This window comes from Sphaerodactylus townsendi, linkage group LG05 (genome assembly GCF_021028975.2).
Source record: "Sphaerodactylus townsendi isolate TG3544 linkage group LG05, MPM_Stown_v2.3, whole genome shotgun sequence".
NCBI lineage: Eukaryota > Metazoa > Chordata > Lepidosauria > Squamata > Sphaerodactylidae > Sphaerodactylus > Sphaerodactylus townsendi.
Genome location: NC_059429.1, coordinates 24,114,274 through 24,139,385, shown reverse-complemented (window position 1 = coordinate 24,139,385; position 25,112 = coordinate 24,114,274). Strand labels below are relative to the sequence as shown.

The window sequence follows — 25,112 nt, the reverse complement described above, 5'->3', positions numbered from 1 at the left end:
GAGGGGGATCATCAAGTTTTAGCTGACTTATTGCCACCTCATAGAGTTTTCACAGCAAGAGAAGCTCAGAGATGGCTTGCCATTGCCTGCCTCTGTGTCACAAATACAGCTATTTCTTGGAGGTCACCCATTCAAATACTAACCAGGGCTAACTCGGCTTAGCTTCTGAGACCTGATGAGATCAGGCTAGCTTGGGGTTTTCCTAGTCAGGGCTTCTCATCGGTCCTCTCCACATCTGTTCTCTCTACATTATTAGCTGTGGCTAGCAGTAATTCCAGGAGAGAGAGTGGTAACAGAGAAACAGTGGAATGATGTCATGTAAAACAGTAAGTGTTCTCACAAGTTATGGGAGAGGAACATTTAGATGGAGTAGGAGTGTTTAAATGGATGAGACATTCCAAGTTTCCCTTCTCCTAGTACCAATAGCCAAGGGCATGGAGGAGAGGTGGAAAATTCACCAACATGGCAACATATGGAGTATCTGTGACATTTTAATCTGACTATTCCACCACAGAACTCTGCACATAATTCCATCTTCTTCCATTCTACAGCCATCCTGTGAGATAGATCAGGCCAACAATCTCCAGTGTGGTACTCATAGGCACCACGGGGCTCCTTTTTATTATTCAAAACATTTTTATGTTGTCTTTCCTCCCAATCAGGGTCATCATTATAACTTTGTTTTTCAATCATTTTAATGATGTGTGTTTTAGGAGTGCGGTGGTGATGAATCTAATGGTTTTGAAAAGTGATTTTATAACGTATGTTTTAAATTGTTAGCTGCCTTGGTGGTGCTCGTATGGGCAAAGAGGCAGGATGCAAATTTTGAAAATAAAATAATAAATAATTGTTTGGTAGCCTCCCTTGAAAAATGGGACGTGTTGTTCGAGCCACCGTAGAGAAAGCATTCCCCTACATTTCTACGCCATCCTTCAAAGCATGTATGTTTGTGGGGGTGGATGTTTTCCTGCGCACAATATATCTGCTTGGGGATGGGCTCCTTCCATCCACCCCCACCCCCCATCAGTAATTTCACTACTGCCTGCCTGTTTGTTTGCTTGCTTGCTCTGAACTTCGGGATAATTGCACGCTGTTCTCAGAACTCTAAATCAAATCATGGCTCCTGTGAAATGAAGTTTTCTGGATGCAAAGAGCTCCTGGCATCATAAATCACCGTCTGTTCTTGGACATTGCTCACTCGAGGGAAGTCTGCAAAGGTCACTCCGTACCGCTTCCTCCCAACTGCTTGCAATTACCCAGCCTTATTATTAAATCCACTTGCAGGCTGGTAATCTAATGGGCATCTTTTCTACCTCACTCTCCTATGTAATGGCAGGGTGCAATTTACATTTAAACTACATGAGTCATTTTTTCTTCTTCCTGGTCTTTTGTTCTTTACTAAGGAAGTTGTTGTTTTAACAGAGTTCTCTCCCCAAACCTGCCATGTGAAATTGCTCCCATTTTACAGAAGGTTATCAAGTCCAGGTGGGTAAATTCCTAGAGATTTGGGGTGGGGGTATAGGGAGGCACACTGGAAGGGAGGGACTGTTACCATATCTCACTGGCATAGTGGGGGAGGGTTGCTTCTCAGGTCTCCCTGCCCACGTTCTAGACTAGTAAGGGGATATTGGTTCTGCACTGGCCGTGTTACCTAAGGTATGGTTTTCCAGTTCTCATGCTCTCAGCTTGCCTGCCATGTCAGCATATTTGCAGCTCCACATAAGTGTTTTCAAAAAGATAAAATATCCTAGCTGAATACAATACCCATTTCAGCCACAATTGCTGATGTCATTCCGTTCCTGATTGTCTTAACCCAAAAATTGTCCCTTTTGTAACTAACGTCTTGTGACCACCTCACAGAACTCCATTCTTTTCTCAACAACATCCACCCAGAACCCTCCCAAAGGCCGACCCGCCAGCCCCTAGAGGTAGTCCTGCCGCTCCCAAAGGTGAAGTTTTAACATAAAAACCTACCCCTCCCCAAAACCTTTGTTCCAGAACCATTGATATCTTTCCGTCTCCGTTGCTGGGCCCAACCCATTGCACGCCCCCACCCCCGGAACCAGATTTTGGTCGTTTGGCTCTGGACCCTGGATCTTCTTCAATTCACTATTGGGTTGTATCACCCATCTGCCCCATATCCTATTTCTATTCCAAAATCTATTTTTCCAACCTATCTATATCTTATGAACTTTGTGTTGTGTGTTTGCTGAATTGAATCAGATGCTTGTGTAACAGCAACTCCCTGCAATAAAGACTGTCAAACTTGTATCACATTCCTCTCTGTGGATTTTCTTCTATAAGCAGGCATTAAAGATCTCCTACCCAAACCTCTTGCAACCTTTTAAAAGCAGTCTGTTCTAAACTAATTTTCCCACTATATTGAGAGACTCTGTGTCTCCACCTTGGGTAATAGTACCTCTACTGGGCAGGGCCAGAGGGAGGGCCCCTGGGGCCCTGCCACGCTCCCGCCCACCCCGGAATGCCCCACCATGCCCTCACCACGCCCCTGCACTGGTGTGTGCCCTGTGCGTCACCCCACTCCCGTCCCCTTGGCGCTACGCCACTGCCACTGGGTAAATGCTTTAAAGCCTAGCCTACCCTCCAAAGCAGCTATTTTGTGCAGGGCAACTGAACTCTAAAGTCAGTTGTCATTCTGGGAGATCTCTAGGCCACAAATGGAGGTTGGAAAACATCAGAGTGTGTATCTGTGTATTGTGCTGTGTGCTCACGTGTGTGTGTAATAAAGTGGAAAGTGGCATTGCCCTCCCTCCCAAAAAGGTTGTGCAAAATACATTATTTCTATGGATATTTCAGCCTTAATGAAAAGTGGTGGTGGTGGGAATGCTGTCCCACAGGATGTAAAGAAAGCTTGCCAAGTCTCTGCCTGCAAAGCTCTCTTTACATCCTGTGGGACAGCATTTCAACAGACCAAGTTCCCCTCAGAGAGAGATTTAAAGCCAATAGAACATGTGGAATTGAATCAGAACATTGGTCTACCTATCAAGGACAGTTATGTCTATTCCAGGGGTCTGCAACCTGCGGCTCTCCAGATGTTCATGGACTACAAATCCCATCAGCCCCTGCCAGCATGGCCAATTGGCCAGTGGTTCACCGGGTTCTCTTGCGGAGGTCTTTCACACCACCCCACTACCTCTTGCTTTTAGCTGGAGATGCTTTGGACTGAACCTGATACCTTCTGCATTCAAAGCTGATGTTCAGCCACTGAATGACGGCTCCTCCCCAATTAAACAAATTTCATTTATAATCCAGTTGGGGGGGGCGAAGGGTAAAATACTGTGGATCCATAAACTAAGGAGAACATATCTTTTCTTACAGATGTGCTTATCCCTTGGGTTTGAAAGACCCAATGCCCTCTTCGCTTTACATCAAAAGGAAAAGATGTTCGGGAGTGGTGGATTTTAATACTTTGGCACCCTTCATTTGGAGGAATGAAGTCTTTAAAGGGCCAGGGTCAATGATGTCCTAACTGTGCTTTAATATAACTTTTATACCATTTCAGTTCATAGTTGTTATACCCTGTTCAGGATAAAGATGACAGGAGATTTGTGGATTCATCTGCCATTTCCTGGGCTATCCGCTTGGGCCCTACTGCCTACCCAGCATTCTAGAACAAAGACAATCCAGGAAATGGCAGATGAATTCACAAACCTCCTGTCATCTTTATTCTGAACAGGGTATAGCTGTGTGACAGGGATGGACTACAACTGATCGTGTGTGCTGTTTGCACTCCTGTCTGAAACAAGATCTGCAGCTTCCAAAATCACAGCCTTGGGATCATTTTTGTTCTGAACAAACAGAAAGGCATGTTTTAATCTGTTTCCATTCTTTAATATACAGAGTGGATGGCTGTACTTCTAGCTGGCAGCTCTGGCAGGGGGGGTGCAGGAGGTCCAATTTATATGTGCCTGTGGAGGTATATCTGCCAGCAAAAATCATTTCCTTGTGATCCTGATTTCCAATGGCTGATGTAATGAGTGCAATCAGTTACCCATGAGGACCAGTCAGCGTTGGCAGAGTTATTAACAACAGGAAAGATGTACAATATGATTAAAGTGCAGATGAACATTTAGGGAACCATCATGCTTGATAGTAAAGAGTAGAGACAAAGATCGTTTCCTATCTACATAATCAGTTGAGTGAGAGTGACTTCCAAGAAAAATTTAGATATTGCCTTAAGAGTTGCAACCTAGAGACAGAAAAGGAATGATACTTAAAAGGAGAGACAGTCTTACCCTCGCTGCCCCATCTGACTGCTGGCTTGCTACCCCCCTGCTGGGTTTTCTTCTCATTTTTGTGTACCAGACGTTGCCTCTTCCGCCACCCTTTCTCAAGGTCTAGTGTGAAAAGTCCATCAGATTCATCTTCTTAAGTAGACTGTCAAACTTTTCTGTGGGAAGTGGCTTTTTGTATGCATCTGCCATCATATCTTCTGTACGACAGGAGTGCAACTCAATAAGACTGTCTTCATGTGTCTTGATTCTTCATGTCTGTGAGTTTAATTCGGTCTATGTGAGTTGTATGGATCCTTGGTTGTCTTCCAATAGTTGTATGAGTTTGAGTTCATCTGTCCTAAAGTCCTGCATTAGTTGCAACATCCGGTTGAGCTGTCGGCATACTTTTGCAGTGGATACAATTCAGCTTCAGTTGACGACACAGCTGCATTTTCTTGCTTCGCCACCACCATGTACTTTTGCGGATGTAGCAGCTTAAGGCCAACACCAGCAGTGTAAGTCCCCCGTTCTCCACGGCAGAAACGAGTTCCTAAGGGTCATTTTACCACAGGTGCCCCCTGCCGGGGCTAAAGAAAGTAGCACCCAGGGTAAGCATCAAAATTCCACCCCACTCCCCAAAATTCACCACCCCATGAAACATCCTCCCCTGCATCAGACTGACTAGTGTTTCCTTTAAATTTAATTATGTTTGACTTCATGCCAGAAGAATGACTGGCCTGGGAGGAGACTGGGAGCAGGTACAAGACTAGGGAAGGGACACCCCTTCCTTAGCCTTGTCTGTGCCCCCCAGTCTCTTCCCGGCCACTTGCCTGATATGAAGTTAAAGGCTCAGATTGCTTGATGTAGCAATCTTTGGCTACGGGGGCGGTGGCCAGCAGCAGTGTAGCTGGGCAGGAGTGTGCCCAGGGTGCACTCTGTGTTTTCTGGCCCCCCTGCGGCCCCTCCCCCCACAACCCAGCCCCTTACTTTTTCCAGCCAGCAGAAAACAGCTTTCTGCCGGCAGAAAACGGGCCAGGTCTGGCGAGGCAGGGTGAGGGGAAAGGGGGGCAGGGTGATTTTCGCATGCCCCCGGTGTGCGCCTGGTGCAATGCACACACCCCACCCCCTTGTAGCTTTGCCACTGGTGGCCAGTATGCCCCCAGGCCACTGGCACCCAGGGCAAGAGTCCTGCCTTGCCCCACCCACATTACACCCCTGCCTCCTACTCATTCTCAGAACACCAAAACTTTCTACAGGCCAGCAAGTTGGGGACCCCTATGTTACAACAACCTTGGGAGCACCAACTAGGTGGGTTTTGATGGCAACAGCTACTGTGACAACATTTACATCTGTTCACTGTGGAAAAACAGGACACTCAACAAGGCACCAATCAGCTGAGAAGCCATGCTGCTTTTTGTGTGTCTGGGCACCGCTGTGGCTCTCCACTGTGTTTGCTGGGTTGTAAGAATAGCTCTGTGTGCTTATGAAAGCTGCATGGAGCAGTGATTCTCAACCTTCCTAATGCCGTGACCCTTTAATACAGTTCCTCATGTTGTGGTGGGATCCAACCAGTTCTCACCACTTCTCTAGAAGTGGTTACTAATTTTTTCTGAGTGCCGAGAAGGGGTTACTAAAGCAAACTCCCTGCCCAATAGGGACTGGAGGTGCGTGTGTGCGGCGGCACCACTGTTTGAATCCCACCACCATTGGAACCGGTTATTAAAATTTTTGGATCCCACCACTGCCCCCAAACCCTAACATTCATCCATTTTACAGATGGAGAACACTGATGCAGAGAGTCTTAGGCGACCCCTGTGAAAGGGTCGTTCGACCCCCAAAGGGGTCCCGACCCCCAGGTTGAGTACCACTGGCATGGAGGGAGAGGGGTGGAGGATGTGGGGCACAGCAGGGATGTGTTGTTGGACAAGAGGGCAGGACAGAGCTCAGAAGGGAGAAAGTGTACAACTTGGGCAAAGGAAACTCGAACAAGCAACTCTGCCCGTAGCTCTGAGAATGGGCTTGAGTGAGAATTGCACAAATGCTAAAATGTCACAGAGAAAACTTTCCAGTTGACCGTGAAGAAAGGTCCTGAGCTATCCTGGGGAAGCACAAAAGCCTGCCACAGTAGGATCATTTCCAGGACCTCTCAAAATTACGAGAGCAAGTGCAACCAGGTGCCCCGTGTAGGCATCTATTTTAATAACCAGTTTTGCCAAAGGCCTGCTTCGGTCTTCTAGCAGTACAGAAACCTATTTTTAAACCCGGAAACATGGCTGGCTTCCCTGGCCCCACTTTCTCTCTCTCTCTCTCCTCTCGAGGGCTAAGAGCAAGCTTTGTGGCAGGTGTCTCTCATGTGGAGGCTTTGGGCCCAGTGCCTCTGAAACTGTCCTTGACTCATTCAAGCCAGAGTAATCTCTTTCCCCTCCGGGGCAGAGAAGAGGAGGAAAACATTTGGAGAAGCTGTTTTGATTAACAAAAAAATAACAAGGAGCAAGAGACAAAATGAAAAGGGTTGGCCGCAGCCCAAGGCCTCGGCCTTTTGGCTGGGAAGCTGTGAGTGTTGGAGAGCCCCTTCTTGCTCTGCAGGGAGTTTGTGCAATCCAGCTCTGACTAGAAAGGAATGGGTCCAGCTGTGGCTGTGTCAACCATCTGCAGAGCATACGTCAGGGCCAAGCTTTCATTGAGGCAGGACAAGTGGGGAATGGAAAGTCCCTTCAGTATAATCAGCTGAAGTGGGGGGGGGGGGATATGGCATCTCTGCCCCAGTTGCTGTCTTCTCTGATGGATTTGCTATCCACCTGCCATCTAGATCTCCTTGTGGATTGCTGCCACAGAGGTTTAGATTAAACTCCTTGTCAAGGGTGACTCAGCTATGCAAATGGCCAAGATGGCTGCTTCAGACAGTGCAGCCTTGGAGGTTTCACTCACGCTAAATGCAATGTATGAATCGGAGCTCCTGTTTCACACAGCCGTTCTGGAAGCCACACAAAAAACCATACTACTGTAATATGTGATCTAATAGTAACTTCACTGGCATTTAGTTTTGTTCTGGGTTCATGCCAGCATTTTGTTTTTTATCACATGAAGCTCTCGGACCACTAGCTGGCCACAGTGTGGGACAGGATGCTGGATTAATGGACCAGTGGTCTGATCTAGCTCTTGTGTTCTTATGGCCCACACATACCTGGGGCTGGGGAACTATCTCTCCTGAAACATGTCTCCATTAAGATTGGTACACGGAGGCCATCTTCTAGTGATCTCCTCTTTCTGAGAAGTCTGTCTGTCTTTTGTTTAAGTCTATGTCTGTGATGCCACTTTATGGAATGTGATTCCACTTTATAGAATGCCATGGCAGAGGAGGTAGGCAGACTGGCAGAGGTAAGAAGCTTTTTAAAAGAAGAGTCGGTTTTTATACAACCACCATCCCGTTCTCTCCTCACAACAGTCAAGTTGTGAGGTAGGTGGGGCTGAGACAGTTCTGAGAGAACTGTGACTGGCCCAAGGTCACCCAGCAGGCTTCATGCGGAAGAGTGAGGAATCAAACCCAGTTCTCCAGATTAGAGTCCACTTCTCTTAACCACTGCACCACGTTGGCTCTTACGAAGGCACTATTATTCCAGCAGGTCTTGTGACTATGAAAACTGTATATGAGGGGATGGAGTGGAATTTAGTTAAGGAATTGGGAAACGGTTCAGCTTTATGAGATGTATCAGTTAATTAGTTTATTTTTTTCATTTGGATGATTTGCTGGTTTGGCTTTTTTTTACTTAGGGTTTTTACTTAGGGTTTTAGGGGTATATTTTAACTGTGGTTATTGTTTGTTGATATAAGGGTTTTTTTCATTCATCAGAGGTCTGTACTGTGAATAAATAAAAAAATAGCTTAAATACTTAAAAATAAATAAAAATACATAATTTTTCCAAGAGGATCTGAAACATTCCCATTGAGTTCTCTTCAAACTGACTTTTCTCTCCAGGGGGTAGCAGCAACAAGTGACCCAACATTGCCTTGGAGGCTGTCAACATTTTTGGAACAGCAACAGATTTCCACCTGCAGAGTACCAAGTTTCTCACACATTCATCCTCACATGCCACAGTCCTGAGTTCCCACAAAATGCTTTGAAAGCCAGTCTCAGATTCCTCCTCAGAATTACTTAATGTATTCTTAAGCCTTCTGTGCAATTGGAATCTAGTCTAGATCTCTAACTGAAGCTTTGCTACTTAAGAAGGGTTGGTTCTTAATGAAGGAATCCATTTGTGTGAGAGGAACCAATTCTTCACGTGGTTCGTAGAGATAACCTTAGTCATGCTCATGGGCCCTGTCTTACTATTTGAAAGACATGTTGGCATGGAGTGCAGAAGCACCTTCTATTACAGTGATGGTGAACCTTATGGTTGGCTCCAAGGCGTGCGTTACTCGGAAGTAAGCTTGGTGGTAGTCGGTGGCTTTGCTTTGAAGCAACTGTGCAATGCTTCAAACGGGTGAATCACGACCCTAGGAGGGTTTACTCAGAAGCAAACCCAATTGCCAGCAACCGAGCTTACTCCCAGGTAAAGGATCACTCTTTCGTTCTTCCCATAAAAATCTGTAGGGTTTAACAGCACTTAACAGGGTTACCTACACTGCTTCCCCAAAACTAGGTCTTAGGTTTAATGCTAATAATCTCCCTGAAATAATTACATTATTATCACATGACGAACTCTGTGTACACGTGCCCACAGAGAGGGCTCTGAGTGCCACCTCTGGCACCCGTGCCATAGGTTCACCACCACTGTTCTATTAGCTGCATCTGATTTCCCAACTCTGTTATTATGTAGACTCAGCTGATGACGTCCATACTGGCTGATGCTTCTGATGCCTTACAGTTGGATTACTGCAACATACTCACATGGAACTGCCCTTGAAGACAACCCAGAAACCTCAGCTGGTTCAGAATGTGGCTGCCCAGCTATCGTCAGAGGCTGTTAATTGGGAACATGTGTTGCCTATTTTGAAATGGCTATATTGGTTGCCAGTCCAATTCAAGGTGCTGGTTATGACCTTTAAAGCCTTTCACGACCTGGGAGCCACATATTTCACAAATCATTTCCTTCCATATGTTGCTGAGCACCAGTTATAGTTGTCAGACAGCTATTTGTTGGCTATGCCACTAAGCAGGGTGGCCTTTGTGGCATCAACCAGAGACCAGATCCTTTCCATCATAGCTCTGGCCTTGTGAATTGGACTCCCTAAAGAGGTGAAGGTAGTCACCTCTTTGGAGTTCTTCAGGACTCCCGACATGACCTGCCATTATCATGGGCTTTTGAGGAGGTTTGAAAGCAGGCATTTTGAAAGGAGGAGGGAAGATTTGAGGGCTCCTATTTTATTTTTGGTTTTAACTGAAAATATCTTTTTATTATTAAGCATTGTTGAACAATGAGGAAAAGCAAGATCTAAGTGTTGTAATACATAAAATAAATACTAAATGGTAGAGAGTCTACTTTTTGCCTGAAGTTTTACAAGCAATCTAAAATTTTGGTGCAGTTAATGCTTTGTATAGAGCGAGAGTACCCCATTTGGCTTGTATTGACTTGCTATCTAGTACATGATCTTAAAAAATTCTCCTGCTTCATTAATATTTTAATTACTATTAATATTTTAATTGGTATTAATTTTAATTGGTATTTTAATTGGTATTAATATTTAGCATTTTAATTGGTATTAATAGTTTAATTGGCATTGCATTTTAATTGGTATTGGTATTGCATTTTAATTGGTATTAATATTTAGCATTTTATTCTGTTTATCCATTTGTTTGTTTTTATGTTGTAAACCGCCCTGAGCCCCTTGGGGGAGGGCGGTATAAAAGTGGAACAAACAAACAAACAGACAAACAAACAAACAAACAAATAAAAAACCCATCTTGTTTTCTTGTCACTATCACCTTATAGGAAACAGCCAGTGATGAATTGCTCTATTTTCAGTTTGTGTTTTTTTTATTTTTGCTGATTCGTCCCAAGAGTCTGGGGAGCATCTTCAAATCTAATTTGCACCCAGCATCCTGCAATTTAATCAACAGTACAGTATTAAACAGAGTTAAACTCCTGTAAAGATGACTTACTCTGTTTAGGACTATACTGGGAATGTTCATGGTCTTTGAGGTGCTACTGGACTCAAATTTAAGATTACACTGTATCCCAGTCACTCTTAGTGGTCATCATTTTCCACTGTTGTTGGCACATTTTGAAACAAGTTTCTACAACTGCGCTTGCTATGGAGTTGGGCTGGAAACATTCAATAATCAGACAGCAGCATAAACTGGAATGGAATCGTTTTGACAAGTGCTAGAACGTAGCAGGCAAAGAAATGGGAAAAGAAACTGTTATCAGGACAGTTAGAATGGCTCATGGTAGTATCTTATATTAATGTATATGCAGTATATATAATATATGCCCAGATCTGGATGGCCCAGGCTAGACTGATCTCGTCAGAAGAAAAGCAGGGTCGACCCTGGAAAGTATTTGGATGGCAGACTTCCAAATTTCTGCTCATACTCAGCTAAGCAAGTAGAAGAGGCAGGCAATGGCAAACCACCTCTGAATGTCTCTTGTTTTGAAAACCCCATTAGAGATTGCCATAAGTAAGATGTGACTTGATAACACCATATATATAGATATATACACTATATTAATATACGGTATACACAGTGGTGGGATCCAGGCATAGCAGGTTCGATGGTGCATTGGGATTCAAACTCAGTGAAACGCCTTTACCTGCACCTACCTCAGTCCCTATTAATGGGCAGGAAGTTGCTTTAGTAACCCCTTCTCGGCACTCAGAAAAAATTAGTAACCACTTCTAGAGAAGTGGTGAGAACTGGTTGGATCCCACCTCTGGGTATACATATTTGGGAAAGTCGAAGACTAAAGACTGTTCTAACAATGTTTCATACTTTCTAAGTTTTCCTGGGTGTTTTTGTATTGTTCATGGCAAGCCTTTTTAATAGCTACTTGCTTAGCTGAGTATGAGCAGAAAGAATGTGCTCCAATAAGATTCCATGAGCAAAGGTTTCATAAATTGGAGCAGAGCTGCCTTGTTGCCCCCCCACTTCCTTTCAGGCCATTAACATGCCACAAGTGATTAACCTCATTATCTGTGAGTGGATTAGTGGAGTATATGTGAGCAAATGGTGCCTTGGTAACTTTTTCAACTGCAGAGATGAGTGTGCATTTGTTCTTTCCTGGAAATGTCAGCTGATTAAAGGATGCTTTCACCCTCGTGGGTTCAAGCTCTGCTTTGTATGTTATATTCCCTCTGAAAGTACTCTTGTAACTTCAAGTGTAAACAATAGTGGCTGTCCTAATGCCATAAGAGTGGCTGCATAATCCATGCTTGTAGTCTACTAGTAATTATTCTACACAGGTGAGATTGAGCATCAGAAAGAAGCTCCCAGTGCCTCACACCTTCCCCTCACATCACTGCCCAAAGGCCTGCTGTGAGAAAACATAAATTGCTCTCCAAACACAAGACTTTCTGTTGGAGGTCAGAGCTGCGAGAAAGTTGGACGTCCGCTTGCATTTGAAAAAGGATTGAAAATGATTGAGGGAAGGAAGTGTTTTGCTGTCTCCCCAAAGCTGCTTCTTCTGCCGCCAAGCATACAGGTCACCTCCTCGCTGGAAAGAGGGGATAAGAATAGAACTTGTCTTGTGATACCTGGGCTCTGGTTTCTTGAAGAAAGCAGCCTTTTGTACACTGGGAGCTAATTTTGGGACTTCTATTTCACAAGAGAGATGGGGACAAGTTGCTGTGGCAACCAAAGCCAGGATGGGAGGTGGACATCCTAGATGCTGTCAGCTGTGCTATTGTTGTGCTTTCCCTGTCAGCTGTGCTATTGCTGATTTGAACAAGGGCCGGTAACTAAAAGGGTTGCTGCCAGTCAACTAAGCAGTTATGGGAATCCCAAATTGTGGTTTTCAAAGATGGAAGTGGGGGGTATAGGATAGACCTCAGATGAGTTACAGGGTATAGCAATGCTACAAAGGCACCAATTTGAGACCAGTACCTGTTAGGATTTTTCCCAAAGGACCCTGGGAGTTGTATTGCACTGAGCAGTCTGTTAGATACCTCTTACTAATGTCACAGAACTTCCTTTCCCAGAAATCCTGGGGAGATGGAATGGCAACTTGAGTCAGTAGTATAGATAGGCCATCACTTAAGGATGTTTGGGGGGCAATCTTAAAAAGGATTACCAGGATACCTGTCCTGATGTAGTCAATGTGTGAATGGTGCTTACTTCCAAGAAAGTGTGGCTAGACTTGCTGCCTTATTTGTCTGTTCAGAGGGAAGTTGGCCTGATCCTGCAGGATGCTTCAATGTTAAACTCAAAATTATCTTGGAATACAATTGGAATAAAAACAAACCAACGTGCTTTCAAAGACTTTCACAGCCAGGATCAACTGGCTACTGTTACCATGACACGCCTCTGAAGATGCCAGCCATAGATGCAGGTGAAATGTTTGGGGCAGAAACTACCACACAGCCCAGAAAACCCACACAATAGCCAAACTGATATGCATTAATTGCTCTTCTGTACTATGGCTGGGGCTTCAATAGCTGTTGGATTTTTAAAATAAGTTTCATGATTTATGATTTTATTGTTTTATTTTGAAAGCCACCTTAAGCAGTTCTCGGGACAGGTGGCATGTAAGTTTTCTGATGTTCATAATCCCTTTGTTACATTTTACTTAGCATTCTTAGCATTTACTTGCATTCAGCATGGAATAGTAGTCAGACCTAGCTAACTTACTGATTAATGTTTTACCATGATATATGTTATCTTGAATAGTCATTTTGCACATTCATACGTTAAATTTTTAGGTGACAGAACTGAGATTTTTCTTTAAAGTGTGTCCTGGATGTAATGTGTGAAGAAGTTATGAGCTGTCAAACTTTAAAACATCTGTCTTGTTGCATGACCTGGGGAGGGGTAAGGAGATGATATTAAAGAATTGCACAGGTGGGCTGCACCAGAAAAGATAAAAACAAGGCAAAACTAAAGGTGCACATAGAATCTTCAATGTATAAACAGTGTTTATTCAGTGATCCCAATGTGTTTCGTGTCAACGTGTTTCGAGGGATCTACAATAATAAAAACAAACTTAAAAATAGTTCAGCCTGAAAACAAAACATTAAAATCCATTAATTGTGAGAATATCTGGAGGCCTGGAAGTTGGTAAATTTTAAAGACATGTGGTCATATTAATGTATTTTAACATTTTAAGTTTTCATGCTGAACTATTTTTAATAGCTGGTTCTCTTATCTCGGCTGCCACTTTGCTTTGTTTCTCCAGTTAATAAATAAACTGCCAAGGAGAGGTTTTCATTGCATCTGATTGCATCTGAAATCAGAGGACTCTTGCAGTGCCATCAATTTACGAGCATGCTATTGAAAGAGGTGTTACTCAACAAGAGACAGGTGGTGTTAATTAAACGTGACAGCTCCGTCCTGGGCCAACTTTTCTAGTACTGGGGAATAAATGCAGTGTCTTGGGACTGCATCAGTCAACCTAGAAGTGTAAGCAGTTACCTTGATTTCACCTCTCCCCTAATTAGCTTCAAACCATTCCTGTATAGATGGGATGCACACCAGGCTGATCCACAAAATAGCTGCATGAAAACCTGCTCCCTTGAAAACAAAATGATTTGGAGTACAACCCACGACCCCAAGATTGGGGCCCAGGCTAGCCCAATCTCATTGGATCTTAGAAGCTGAGCAAGGTTTGACTTGGTTAGTATTTAGATGGGAGACCAACAAGGAAGTCCAGGAGTACGATGCAGAGGCAAGTGATAGCAAACCACCTCTAAATGTCTTTTGCCTATAAAACCCTACAGGAGCTCCATAAGTTGGCATTGACTGGACAGCACTTTCCACCACCGCTACAGTACAGGGACGCTCTTCTGAGGATGCTCCACTGAAATGAATGGAGGTTGTGCAAGAGCATGGTAGTTTGTAAAAGAAGGTTGTGATGAGGAATGGGCTGAAATAGGAAGGGAGGTTTGATTTGAGAATCTAAACCATGTACTGGGAAGATCTTCTTAGGCCGATTCCCCACCGAAAAAATGAATGTAGATACCAACCGGTTTGGGGAAAACCGGGACCTTTTGAGCACGGTTTCAGTGTCCCCACTGCAGCTTCTGACCCACAAACGATCCTTGTTCCAAGAAATGCAGCAACAACGAAGGATTCCCCATTGAGGTGGATTGAACAACCCTATGCAGAAATGAAGAAACGGGCGTTTAAAGCAAAGCCCTGTTTCCAAGCGCCTCCATGTAGACCAGAGATCCACGTGGATACGAAGCAACATGGGGCCATTTTTGACTGTTTGACTGAGTAGAAGGCAATACAAAGCAGTGCTACATGTCTTATCCACGTGGAAGTGTGCGGAAACAGGGCTTTGTTTTAATCGCCCATTTCTTCATCTCCGCGTATAGTCAGCGTGGATCCATCAGTTTGAAAGTAAAATCCTGCCCCAGCACAACACAGCAGCCAATCAGGATAGCCCCTGAGCGGATCACGCGTTTGATCCGCCAACAGTGGGGACTCCTGCAAGGCTGCTGCGTTTCTGGGAACAAGGGGGCAGAAGCTGCAGTGGGGACCATGAAACCGTGTTCAAAAGGTCCCTGTATCTGCTTTCATTTTTGAAGTGGGGAATCGACCAGGTTCACACTAAGCAGCAGCCTATCCCTCACTATGCACCCCCCTCGCCATGATTTTCCCAAAAGCCAGTGCTCTTGGACTGTGCAGTTCCTTCAAGGTCAGGACTCTGATAAGGGTCCAGATGCTGTCTGGCTATGGGAGGGAATAGTTACTATTAGTCTCTAAACAAAGCAAGCACAAGCAAAAGCAAGAATGGACTGGTGTCATGTTCTCCTGGACTCCGCTGGGTGCAGTGGTGGGATCCAAAAATTTTAATAACAGGTTCTGATGGTGGTGGGATTCAAACAGTGGCGCCGCCGCACACATGCACCTCCAGTCCCTATTGGGTAGGTAGGTTGCTTTAGTAACCCCTTCTCGGCACTCAGAAAAAATTAGTAACCACTTCTAGAGACGTGGTGAGAACTGGTTGGATCCCACCTCTGGCTGGGTGCCCATGGCAACCAAGACCAAATGGTATGGGGTCTTTACAAAGACGGTGCTAGCCACTGCCTCCATCAGCTTCTCAGAAAAAAATGAGTGCATGCAGTGTTTTGGCAACATACTACTCGTGTGGAAAAATCCAAGCACATGCAGTGTGACCCCTTCCAAGCAGAGGTTCTTTATGAACATGTGAACTAGCACCACACATATGTGAGCTAACCATCTTCACTTATAATTTTCAGTGACAAGACATTCTGGAAATTGTGTCCAAAGCAATTAACAAGCTTCTCCACCCCAGACAAAAAGCATAATAAAAATGGCTCTTTGGAAACCCTAATTTCTGGTCCCCAAAGTAAAATGAGTGCTGAATTTTCCATTTATTTATGCTTTTCTCCTCCTTAGGGGCAAGCTGAGGTCTCTGTGACCATGTGGAGCTTTTGGCATCAGTCTTCACATCTCAGGCCCATGTGACACGTGCCGTTTGGGACAGTTTCAGAGTAAGTATTTGGCTTGCTATTAATTTTCTGCTGAACCCAGCACAATCTGTCATAATAGCTAACAGTTTGGCACAGAGATGAAAACATATAAAGCAGCTTTATACTGAGTCAGACCTTTGGTCTGTTCAGGTCAGTATTGGCCTTTTTCACACAAGTTGAGTTGTTTACAGTATCTGTTGCTGATAAATGCTACATTTTTTCCTTTGAATTCCAAGCATTTTGTCCCTCCATTTGGTTTCAGAAACATTTTCCCTTCATTTTTCCTCTGTTGTTTCCCCAACCACTTTAACCACAATGTTTTTTTATTTTTTTCCAAGCCAGCTTCCCTTGATTATATAATCAAATTGAAATGGTCTTTGTTTCTCCATCCCACCAAACACCTGCCCTTATCCACAACCTCCCCTTCAGCAATTTTGTCCTTCCCCTCATTCTCTTTGTTTCAAAAGAATTCTGGAATTGGAATTGAAATCCCATTGGAACTGGAATTGAAATCAAAACTGAGACTGCCGTTCCATTCTATTAAAGCTGGGCCTGTCTTACTTATAAATTCCATCCCAGGCCCTACTTACTCCCTCCCCTTTTTCTTCTTTTAATGGTTATTCTCAAGCGGGGCGCCTGTCTTACTCCACTTAAGGAACTGTGTTGTTTAACCTATAGTTCCTTGCAGTAAACCGTCAAGCCAGTTCCTTAGGTTTTAAATGATTCTAGTATTTTATGTTGTTGATTACGTTCTATGTAACAGTTATGTTGGAAGTCACTTTGAGTCTCCCTTCGCCAGGATAGGCGGCCTATAAGTTTAATAAAATAAAATAAAATAAATAAATAAATAAATAAATTTAAAGAAGTATTCTTTTTCTCATATTGCATTAGCAATGTAAAGTTCGGGCACAAGCACAAGCCAGATCAATTATATCAGCTTTGTCAATTTCATGTAGAACCAGTGGCGTAACGAGGCAGCCCTGGGCAAACTGTAGCCCTGGGCAAAACCTGAGTTGGATGCCCCCCCCCCCACCATGGGCGGCCACCACAACCAAATTTTTTTGCACCAGGTGCCTGCAGGGGGTGCCTTTTTAGACATATCAGCACCATAATTTTAGCATATCATCAGGAGACTGTCCTTAAGCTACTCCCCAAGTTTGGTGAGGTTTGGTTCAAGGAGTCCAAAGTTATGGACTCCCAAAGGGGGTGCCCTATCCCCCATTGTTTCAAATGGGAGCTAATAGGAGTTGGGAGCTACAGTTTTGAGGGTCCATAACTTTGGCCCCCCTGAACCAACCAAAAATCTAACATGAACTTCTGCAGGGGCTATAATCAAGAAGGCAGTCTTCATGATGAGACCCTGAAAGTTTTGAGACTGTGCCTAGTTCAGGTCAAATGTGCCCCACATTAAAGCCTGCAACCCACATAGGACAGCAATAGCCAGAGAAAAACTTCAATGCTAGAACAAAGATTCTTGGGCAAATATCTGGTATGTTCCTGCAGGGGGCGCATTTCTGGCTGTATCGTCCCCAAAATATCAGGGTATCAGCTGGAACTTGTCCTCCTGGTACCCCCAAATTTTGGTGCAGTTTGGTTTAGGGAGTCCAAAGTTATGGACCCTCAAAGGGGGTGCCCCATCCCCACCATTCTTTAAGCTAAGGAGATGGGGGGACTACCCTTTGAGGGTCCATAACTTTGGACCCCTGAACCAAACTACACCAAACTTGGGGGGGTACCCATCATCTCCTAGATGATACCCTGAAATTCTTGGTGCCGATATATCATCAAAATGCACCCCTACAGGAACATCCTAGAAATTTGCCCAAGAATTCCCTTTGTTGCTTCATTGAGTTTGGTGCTGCATTGCTGTCAATGGGGTTGCAGGCTGAGGGGGTACATTTTCTGGAAGTCACAGTCCTTCAAAACTTTCAAGGGGTCTTCTAGGAAGACTGCCCTAATGAGTACCCCCAGGTTTGGTGCAGTTTGGTTCAGGGGGCCAATGATATGAGACCCTCAAAACTGTAGCCCCCCATCTCCTATTAGCTCCCATTGGAAACAATGGGGGATAGGGGCACCCCCTTTGGGAGTCCATAACTTTGGACTCCCTGAACCAAACCTCACCAAACTTGGGGGGTAGCATAAAGACAGTCTCCTGATGATACGCTGAAATTATGGTGCCGCTAGCCAAAAAAACTGCGCTCCCTGCAGGCCAAAAATGGAAAACCACTAAAATACCCAAAAACGAACCCAGCATTTTGATGCCCCCCACAAGGTGATGTCCTGGGCAGCTGTCCACCTTGCCCAATGGGCATTACGCCAGTGCGTAGAACTTGCAATCTTAATCTTCAGGCAGAGATACAAGCTAGCATGGTTGATTGGATTAGCTTTGTCAATTTCATATTGCACTACCAATGTAATGTTACGGCAGACAGCAATTTTGAAAAGGGTATTGGGGTAATTGCTGCATGTAATCAGGGGCTGCTGCAGTAATGATTATGTGCAGATCAAGTTTGCCTGGAAAATATGATTCTTTGTTGGGGGGTAGGGGAGGAGGCTACGTGTTTCTGTTCCTTCAGGTAATGGCACCTGCTCCAGGAGTTGTTTTGGCTGCCATTTGAGGTTGGTAGTTGTCATAGTAGTAATGGAGGCTGAGACATCTTTGAATTGCCTCTTCAAAATGACATCTAGGCCTATTTCAGATTCAAGAAATGTAACAATCCCCACTACCCCCCAATCAGCTTGGTGGGTCTCTTCTGATTGGCTGTCGCACTGTGTTGGGGCGGGACCTTTTTTGTTCTCCCGCAAAAACGTGCTGACGTTATGACAGCAAAACATCAGGACGTCTCCCTCATCCTAGTTTCTGGTTGATTATCATTCTCTTGTGCTCTCACGAGAACAGCACCGTGTGCACTGATTGGTTGTAAGGCATTTGTGTCACTTTCCGTGGCGGGAAATTTGACCAATCCTCCTCTCCAAATTAGATCAAAGACATGTTTTTTTAAAAAAAGTAGTACTTTCAAGCAGATTCGGCAAAGACATGGGATAAGGGGGAGAATGAGCGCCAGAACCGGGATGTATCTTTGTCAGTGGCATTGCTTCAATGGGGACATCTGCCCCGGGTGCCACCACTGTAAATCACATGGGGGCACAAAATGGCCCCCACATGGACACACACCCCTGCCAGGCTGAGCCTAAGTGCTAGTGCTCCAGAAACCCAGGTTAATAAAGGATTTTTTTAGCAGGCAGGTCCCGCCTTTGGGCTATCTTTTAAGTGAGCATTTTTAAAATTATGATTTTTACCTGTAATGTAGAGTTAACATGTTGTTGTTGTTGCCCTGAGCCCTTTTGGAATGGGCAAGGCATAAAACTAAAACTAAAAATGAATTAAAATTTTTAACAGCATACCCATGAACCTTTGCTAAATATGCAAATTACTAATTTGCATATTCAGCAAAGGGTCCTGGGTATGCTGTTAAAAAAACCTGTTAAAACCACCTTTATTAACAGAGCCAGTATGGCTCTGTGTAGCCTAGGCTTCTGGAGCACTTGCACTCATGCTCAGACTGGCAGGGGGGCCTGGCCATGTGGGGGGTGCTGCAGACAGGCCTGGGTGCCATTTTGTCCTGGGCTTCCTACGCCTCTAATCCTTGTTCATCGATCAGGCAGTGGGAGTTCTTCCTCAATTTTTGATATTTTGCGTATCACGCGTGGGGAATCGGCCTTACAGCTATGTAAATGTTGCAGTTTTGAAAAAAGTTCAGAAACAGCAGAGGAAGAAATATTGAGTACAGAATTCTCATTTGAAAAAAGTCTGTGTTCTTCGTTATACGAACACTAGTAGTAAAGCCCATTGTACTAAAAAACACACCAGATTCTCCCTGTAAGGTGGATTTAAAAGGAGAATCTGGGCTCCCTAGTTTAAACACCATTGAAAGTGATGCTGTTTGGAGGTGGATTCCAGCATCACAACGGCCGCCCACTGGGGGGGGGGGGGGTGTGCAAAAGATTTTGTACCAGGCTCCATTTTCCCTAGCTACACCTCTGCCTGGAGGGGAGGGCAGAAGGGACTGCCGACTGCCGGCTGGGAGCCCAGCCAGTGGGGGGGAGGGGAGTGGATTCTGCCGTCTCTGGCCTTGGAAAGCTGCTTTTATAAGCACTGAGGCTGGGGCGGGCCTTGGGAAGGTGTGGCCATGCCCCTGAACCCACCCCATAAAAAATCTATACCTATGTCACTGCCTTTAGAACAAGGCAAAACTAGATGTCTGGGTTTTTATAGAGTTGGGTTTGGGTTTCCCACAGCTGCTGAAGGGAATGGCTGCAGTGGCAAAGCCACAAGGGGCGGGAGGGGGGGTGCATCGTGCACCGGGCGCACGCCTGGTGGGTATAGAAATCACCCCAGGCCCCTCCCCCTCGTGACGCCCCCCTGCCCCTTTCTCCCACTTACCTTTGTTCCTTTTTCAGAACTTTTTCAGGCTTCAAAAGGCCTTGTTCTCAGTAAAACGGACTGAGGAACTACAGTTCCCAGGAGACCTTGGGGCTCACAAGGTCTCCTGGGAAGTATAGTTCCCATCAGGCCTTTTTTTACTAACAAGGCCTTTTGCAGCCTAAAAAAGTTCTGAAAAAGGAACGAAGGTAAGTGGGGGAAGGGGGGGCGCTGCAGGGGGGGTGAGGCGCCATGGGGGGCATGGGGGCGGAAAATGTGGAATGCGCACCGAGTGCAGTTTTGCCCAGCTACGCCTCTGAATGGCTGTTAAAATATAAACATGAGTATGTTTTTGCTACTCTGTGTGAAGTATTCTGTGCATGTGGAGCAACAAAAATGGGGAAATAACTCCGCCCCCCCCTTTACTTACTCTGTAATGTGCATGTCTTGAATGGGTGTCTGCCTCCTCCTGCTACTAAGAGATTCTACAGCATAAAAACGAGAGTTTTTAACCCTCCCTTCTCTTCTGTGCTCTCTCTTTTCAGATCCAACGCACCCTTCACTGAACGTAAGCATTTAAAATCTTCTACAGCCTTGAGAAGTCACAAGGATAAATGGGGGGGGGGGGTGTCAAGATTTTATCCAGCGTGTTGTAGTGGTTAAGAGTTCCCCACTCCTCCACCTGAGTGGCAGAGGCTTATCTGGTGAACCAGATGTGTTTCCGCACTCCTACATTCCTGCTGGGTGACCTTGGGCTAGTCACAGTTCTCTCAGAACTCTTTCAGCCTCACCTCCCTCACAAGGTGTCTGTGGTAGGGAGAGGAAAGGAAAGGAGTTTGTAAGCCACCTTCAGTCTCCTTATAGGACAGAAATATGGGGTATAAATTCAAACTTTTCTTCGCTTCTTTTTCTATCAGTATGAGACAAACTAGGCCAGAGGTCTGCAACCTGTGGCTCTCCAGTTGTTCATGGACTACAATTGTAGTCCATGAACATCTGGATAGCCACAGGTTGCAGACCCCTGAACTAGGCATAGGAGGAACCTAAGTCAGGTCAGGATTCCTCCATCCAGCTTCCAGCTGTCATGTGTAACGTCGGAAACTAAAGGTCCTAAGTGATCTGGGACCCAATTCAATTTGGAATCATGGTGGGGGTAGTCTTCAGCATTTCCACAAGGGCTCTTTTCCTGAGCCAAAGTGGAGGGGGCTGCTTGCCCCACTGTGGGGTACCATCTGCTACAGTCAGTACACGTGAAGCCCCACAGTGGGGCAGAAGGCTATAAACAGCCATTTTGGCTTAGTAAAATGGTGTGGGAAGGAAGGCCAAAACTCTCCTCCCTTCAGGCCACGCTCCTGAGTCTTTTTGGGCCCAGGAGTTCTTGAGAACTTTAGATCCCCAATGCTATGTCTGATCTCCAACCTGACTGTTGTCACATATATAATCTAATTTGGCCTAGATGCAGAGTGTTGCATTTGCTAGAGTCTCTTCCCAGATTAAACCCCCAAACAAGCAAAAATAAATAAATAAACCATGGCCTGTAGTCTATATGTTAGTTTTGTTAGTGCCACAAGATTCCTGTCTTGTTCATTGGTGCTGCAACAGACAAACTCAGCTACCCTGCTGGAATTTCCAAGCTCAGATCAAACTGGTCCCTAGACGTCTTGGGTAACTTCCTACCTGATGTGATGGCAAGCTATCGCCACCTAGTGAAACTGCAGAATTTATGGTTCTATTCTCAAACGGTTTTTGCTCATAGTCAGAGGCATATCTCACATTACAAGGAAGAGCATGAAACTCCAACCAGCAAACCCTCCCACTCTAACCTTACCTGACTCCAGCAAATTTTCCATTCAAATCACATGCACACCAGCAACATTTATTCCTACAGTGATCCAGGGACACATTTACAAGAGAAGAAGAAAAATTGGATTTATATCTTCCCTTTCTCTCCTGTAAGGAGACTCAAAGGGGCTTACAAACTCATTACACTTCCCCCCTCACAACAAACACCCTGTGAGATAGGTGGGGCTGAGAGAGCTCAGAAGAACTGTGACTAATCTAAGGTCACCCAGCTGGCGTGCGTTGGAGTACACAGGCTAACCTGAATTCCCCAGATAAGCCTCCACAGCTCAAGTGGCAGAGTGGGGAATCAAACCCAGTTCTTTCAGATTAGAATACACCTGCTTTTAATCACTATGCCACTGCTTCTCCTTGGGCCCAAATAGACTCAGGAGCGTGGCCTGAAGGGAGGAGAGTTTTGGCCTTCCTTCCCACACCATGTTATGGTCTGCATGGAGGGAAGGCAGCTGGGGGAGCATACCATCTGAAAGGAAGATGGCCAGAGATTAAAAGACTCTCCCTCTCCCCACACCCAACATTTTTGGTCTCAAAACCACAGCATCTACATTTTCTGAAAAGTCAGGGCTTCGTGACATGAATTTGATGTGCCGTTTGCTTCTTTCTCATCTAATGATCTGCCCCATGGATGGCATGATAGCATACCTACATTTTGAAATTAAGGAATATTGACTAGAATAGGGAGATGTAAAATGAAGATGTGTCTCTTGAAACCTTTACCAATTGTCTGAAAGAGGGATTTGGACAAAATCTTCAACATGGGTATCCATGAAAGCTAATACTTACCTAAAAGAGCATCATTTTCCAACATGGGTCGCTGGTTGTTAATGATGTGTTCAGCCAGTTTGAACTGAGTGCCATATTTTAGTCCGCCCAGAGCCCTTCAGAGATTGGGTGGGATGGATGGATGGATGGATGGATGGATGGATGGATGGATGGATGGATGGATGGATGGATGGATGGATGGATGGATGGATGGATGGATGGATGGATGGATGGATGGATGGATACAAACAAACAAACAAACAAACAAACAAACAAACAAACAAACAAGTTAGGTACCCTTTCAAGAGGTGGGTGGGATGGATGGATGGATGGATGGATGGATGGATGGATGGATGGATGGATGGATGGATGGATGGATGGATGGATGGATGGATGGATGGATGGATGGATGGATGGATGGATGGATGGATACAAACAAACAAACAAACAAACAAACAAACAAACAAACAAACAAGTTAGGTACCCCAGCACACTCTGTTTATTAAAGCTATTACTCAATGGCTGTTTCCACACTAGTCACCTAAACCTTTACAAAAAATATTTTAGATCCCCCCAAATAACATGATTTCTGTTCATGTTCACCCCCTTGGCCACGATTTTCTGTTCTCCCCTGTTTTTTCCCGATGTGTAGACAAATCCGTGCCTCTATGCTTCGTGGCCCCCTGCTGCGATTCCCCGTGTCTTCTGAAATCAATGCTGTGAAGATGAAGCCCCCCAAAATATCAAAAATGCTCCAAAAACAGGGCAAGGGACTTCTGCAGGCAAGAAGCGAGTGGCCCCTATGAGGCAGTGGAGGCAAGGCAGAGAGGTTGGGAGAGACAGCACAGGCAAATGAAGCCTTTTTTTAAAAAAACGTTTCAGCCAAAAGTATTGCTAGAAAACAGAATGCATTTAAAATATTTTGATGTTGCAAATAAAATGTGAGGTTTTTTTGGCGGGAGAACAATGCAGAATTCCTTGGAGGAAACATTTTATTTCCTGCCCCAGAATGTTTGAAAGTGAGGAAAGGGCAGTGGTGGGATTCTAATTATTTACCTTCCTGTTCTCCCCTCCCCCCCCCCCCCACTATGCTCCCTCTGTGGTGGCCCAAGGCTAGGGCAGGCCATGCTTCCAGCCCAGGCGCGCAGCCTGATCTGCAACCGTGCTGCCCTGCTAGAGGCCGCCCAGGCCCCCGCGCCGCTTCCCAGTTCAGCTCTCCTCCCCGCCCCAGGAGCCCAGGGCAGGGGCGGAGAGCTGACCCGGAGGCTGAACTCTCTGCTCCACACACATGCCTCCAGCGCTGCCTGGCTGAGGGGGCTTTTAACAACCAGTTCGGCCAAACTGGGCCAAAACGACTGAATCCCACCACTGGGAAAGGGCCATTTTCAGATCAGTTTTAACACTTGTCCTTCCCTATTAGAGCAACATGTCGGAATTCAAGTATCCTTGTCTATCAACAAGAAAACAGACAAGGGTGTCCTTATCCGGCAGTTCCTTTCATCCAAATTTGCCGTTTAAAACTGGCTCTGATTCATCAAACGAAGTGTTTGTTTATCATGCTGTAACTGGGTAAACTAGTAACCCAATTAAAATCTCATTTCTGGGGGATTGCAAAGTCTTCTTTGAAATAAGGGAAGGGAAGCACAATGACTGAACTTAGAGCTCCAGAACTATATCTGTGGGGGCTGGAAATTTCCAAGTTTCATGCACCCCTTTTGCTGTTTTCTAGAGTTTCATGGAGAATCGGGCGGATGACAGCAGGAACTGTCGTGATCACTGGCGGAATACTAGCAACAGTTATCTTGCTGTGTATTATTGCTGTTCTCTGCTATTGTAGGCTACAGGTAAGGAGTTGTTCAGCGATGCAGACATTTCCTTCTGCCCAAAAGGCAACTACAGTGATATCTTTAATAGCAGGTTTTGTAGGATCAGACCCCTATACTGTTCCTGAGGATTTCCTGACCTCCAAGAAAAAAATAAGATTGGCTCAATGGGCCACAACGGTAGAGGCAAGTGGGGAAGTTCCACTAGGTAAACTTTACCAGTGGTTGGATACAAGTTGTTGATTTTAACTATATGTTACTTGACTTCTGGTCATGTTTGAAAGTCACTTTTGGCTACCCAAGAAAGCCAAAGTATAAATATTTTATCTAAAATATATGCACAAAATATCAGTGCTAGATGCCACTGTAATTTCCTGTGAAGGAAGGGATTTCTGCCAGCAGATAGGGATTTCCATC

The 25,112-nt window shown here is 45.1% G+C and overlaps 1 protein-coding gene across 2 annotated transcripts in view; it reads left to right on the top strand.

Moving 5' to 3' along the window:
• Positions 1-25,112, top strand: part of FAM163A (family with sequence similarity 163 member A) — a 97,405-nt gene that overhangs the window by 70,724 nt on the left and 1,569 nt on the right. The window contains exons 2-4 of one of the 2 annotated variants that reach the window (XM_048496000.1): positions 15,754-15,848; positions 20,796-20,818; positions 24,602-24,716. In XM_048496000.1, the coding sequence (XP_048351957.1) occupies positions 24,624-24,716 (93 nt within the window). In that variant the 5' untranslated portion in view covers positions 15,754-15,848; positions 20,796-20,818; positions 24,602-24,623. Of the gene's footprint in view, positions 1-15,753; positions 15,849-20,418; positions 20,460-20,795; positions 20,819-24,601; positions 24,717-25,112 lie in introns of those variants that run through there. The other variant, XM_048496002.1, reaches the window with a different exon arrangement.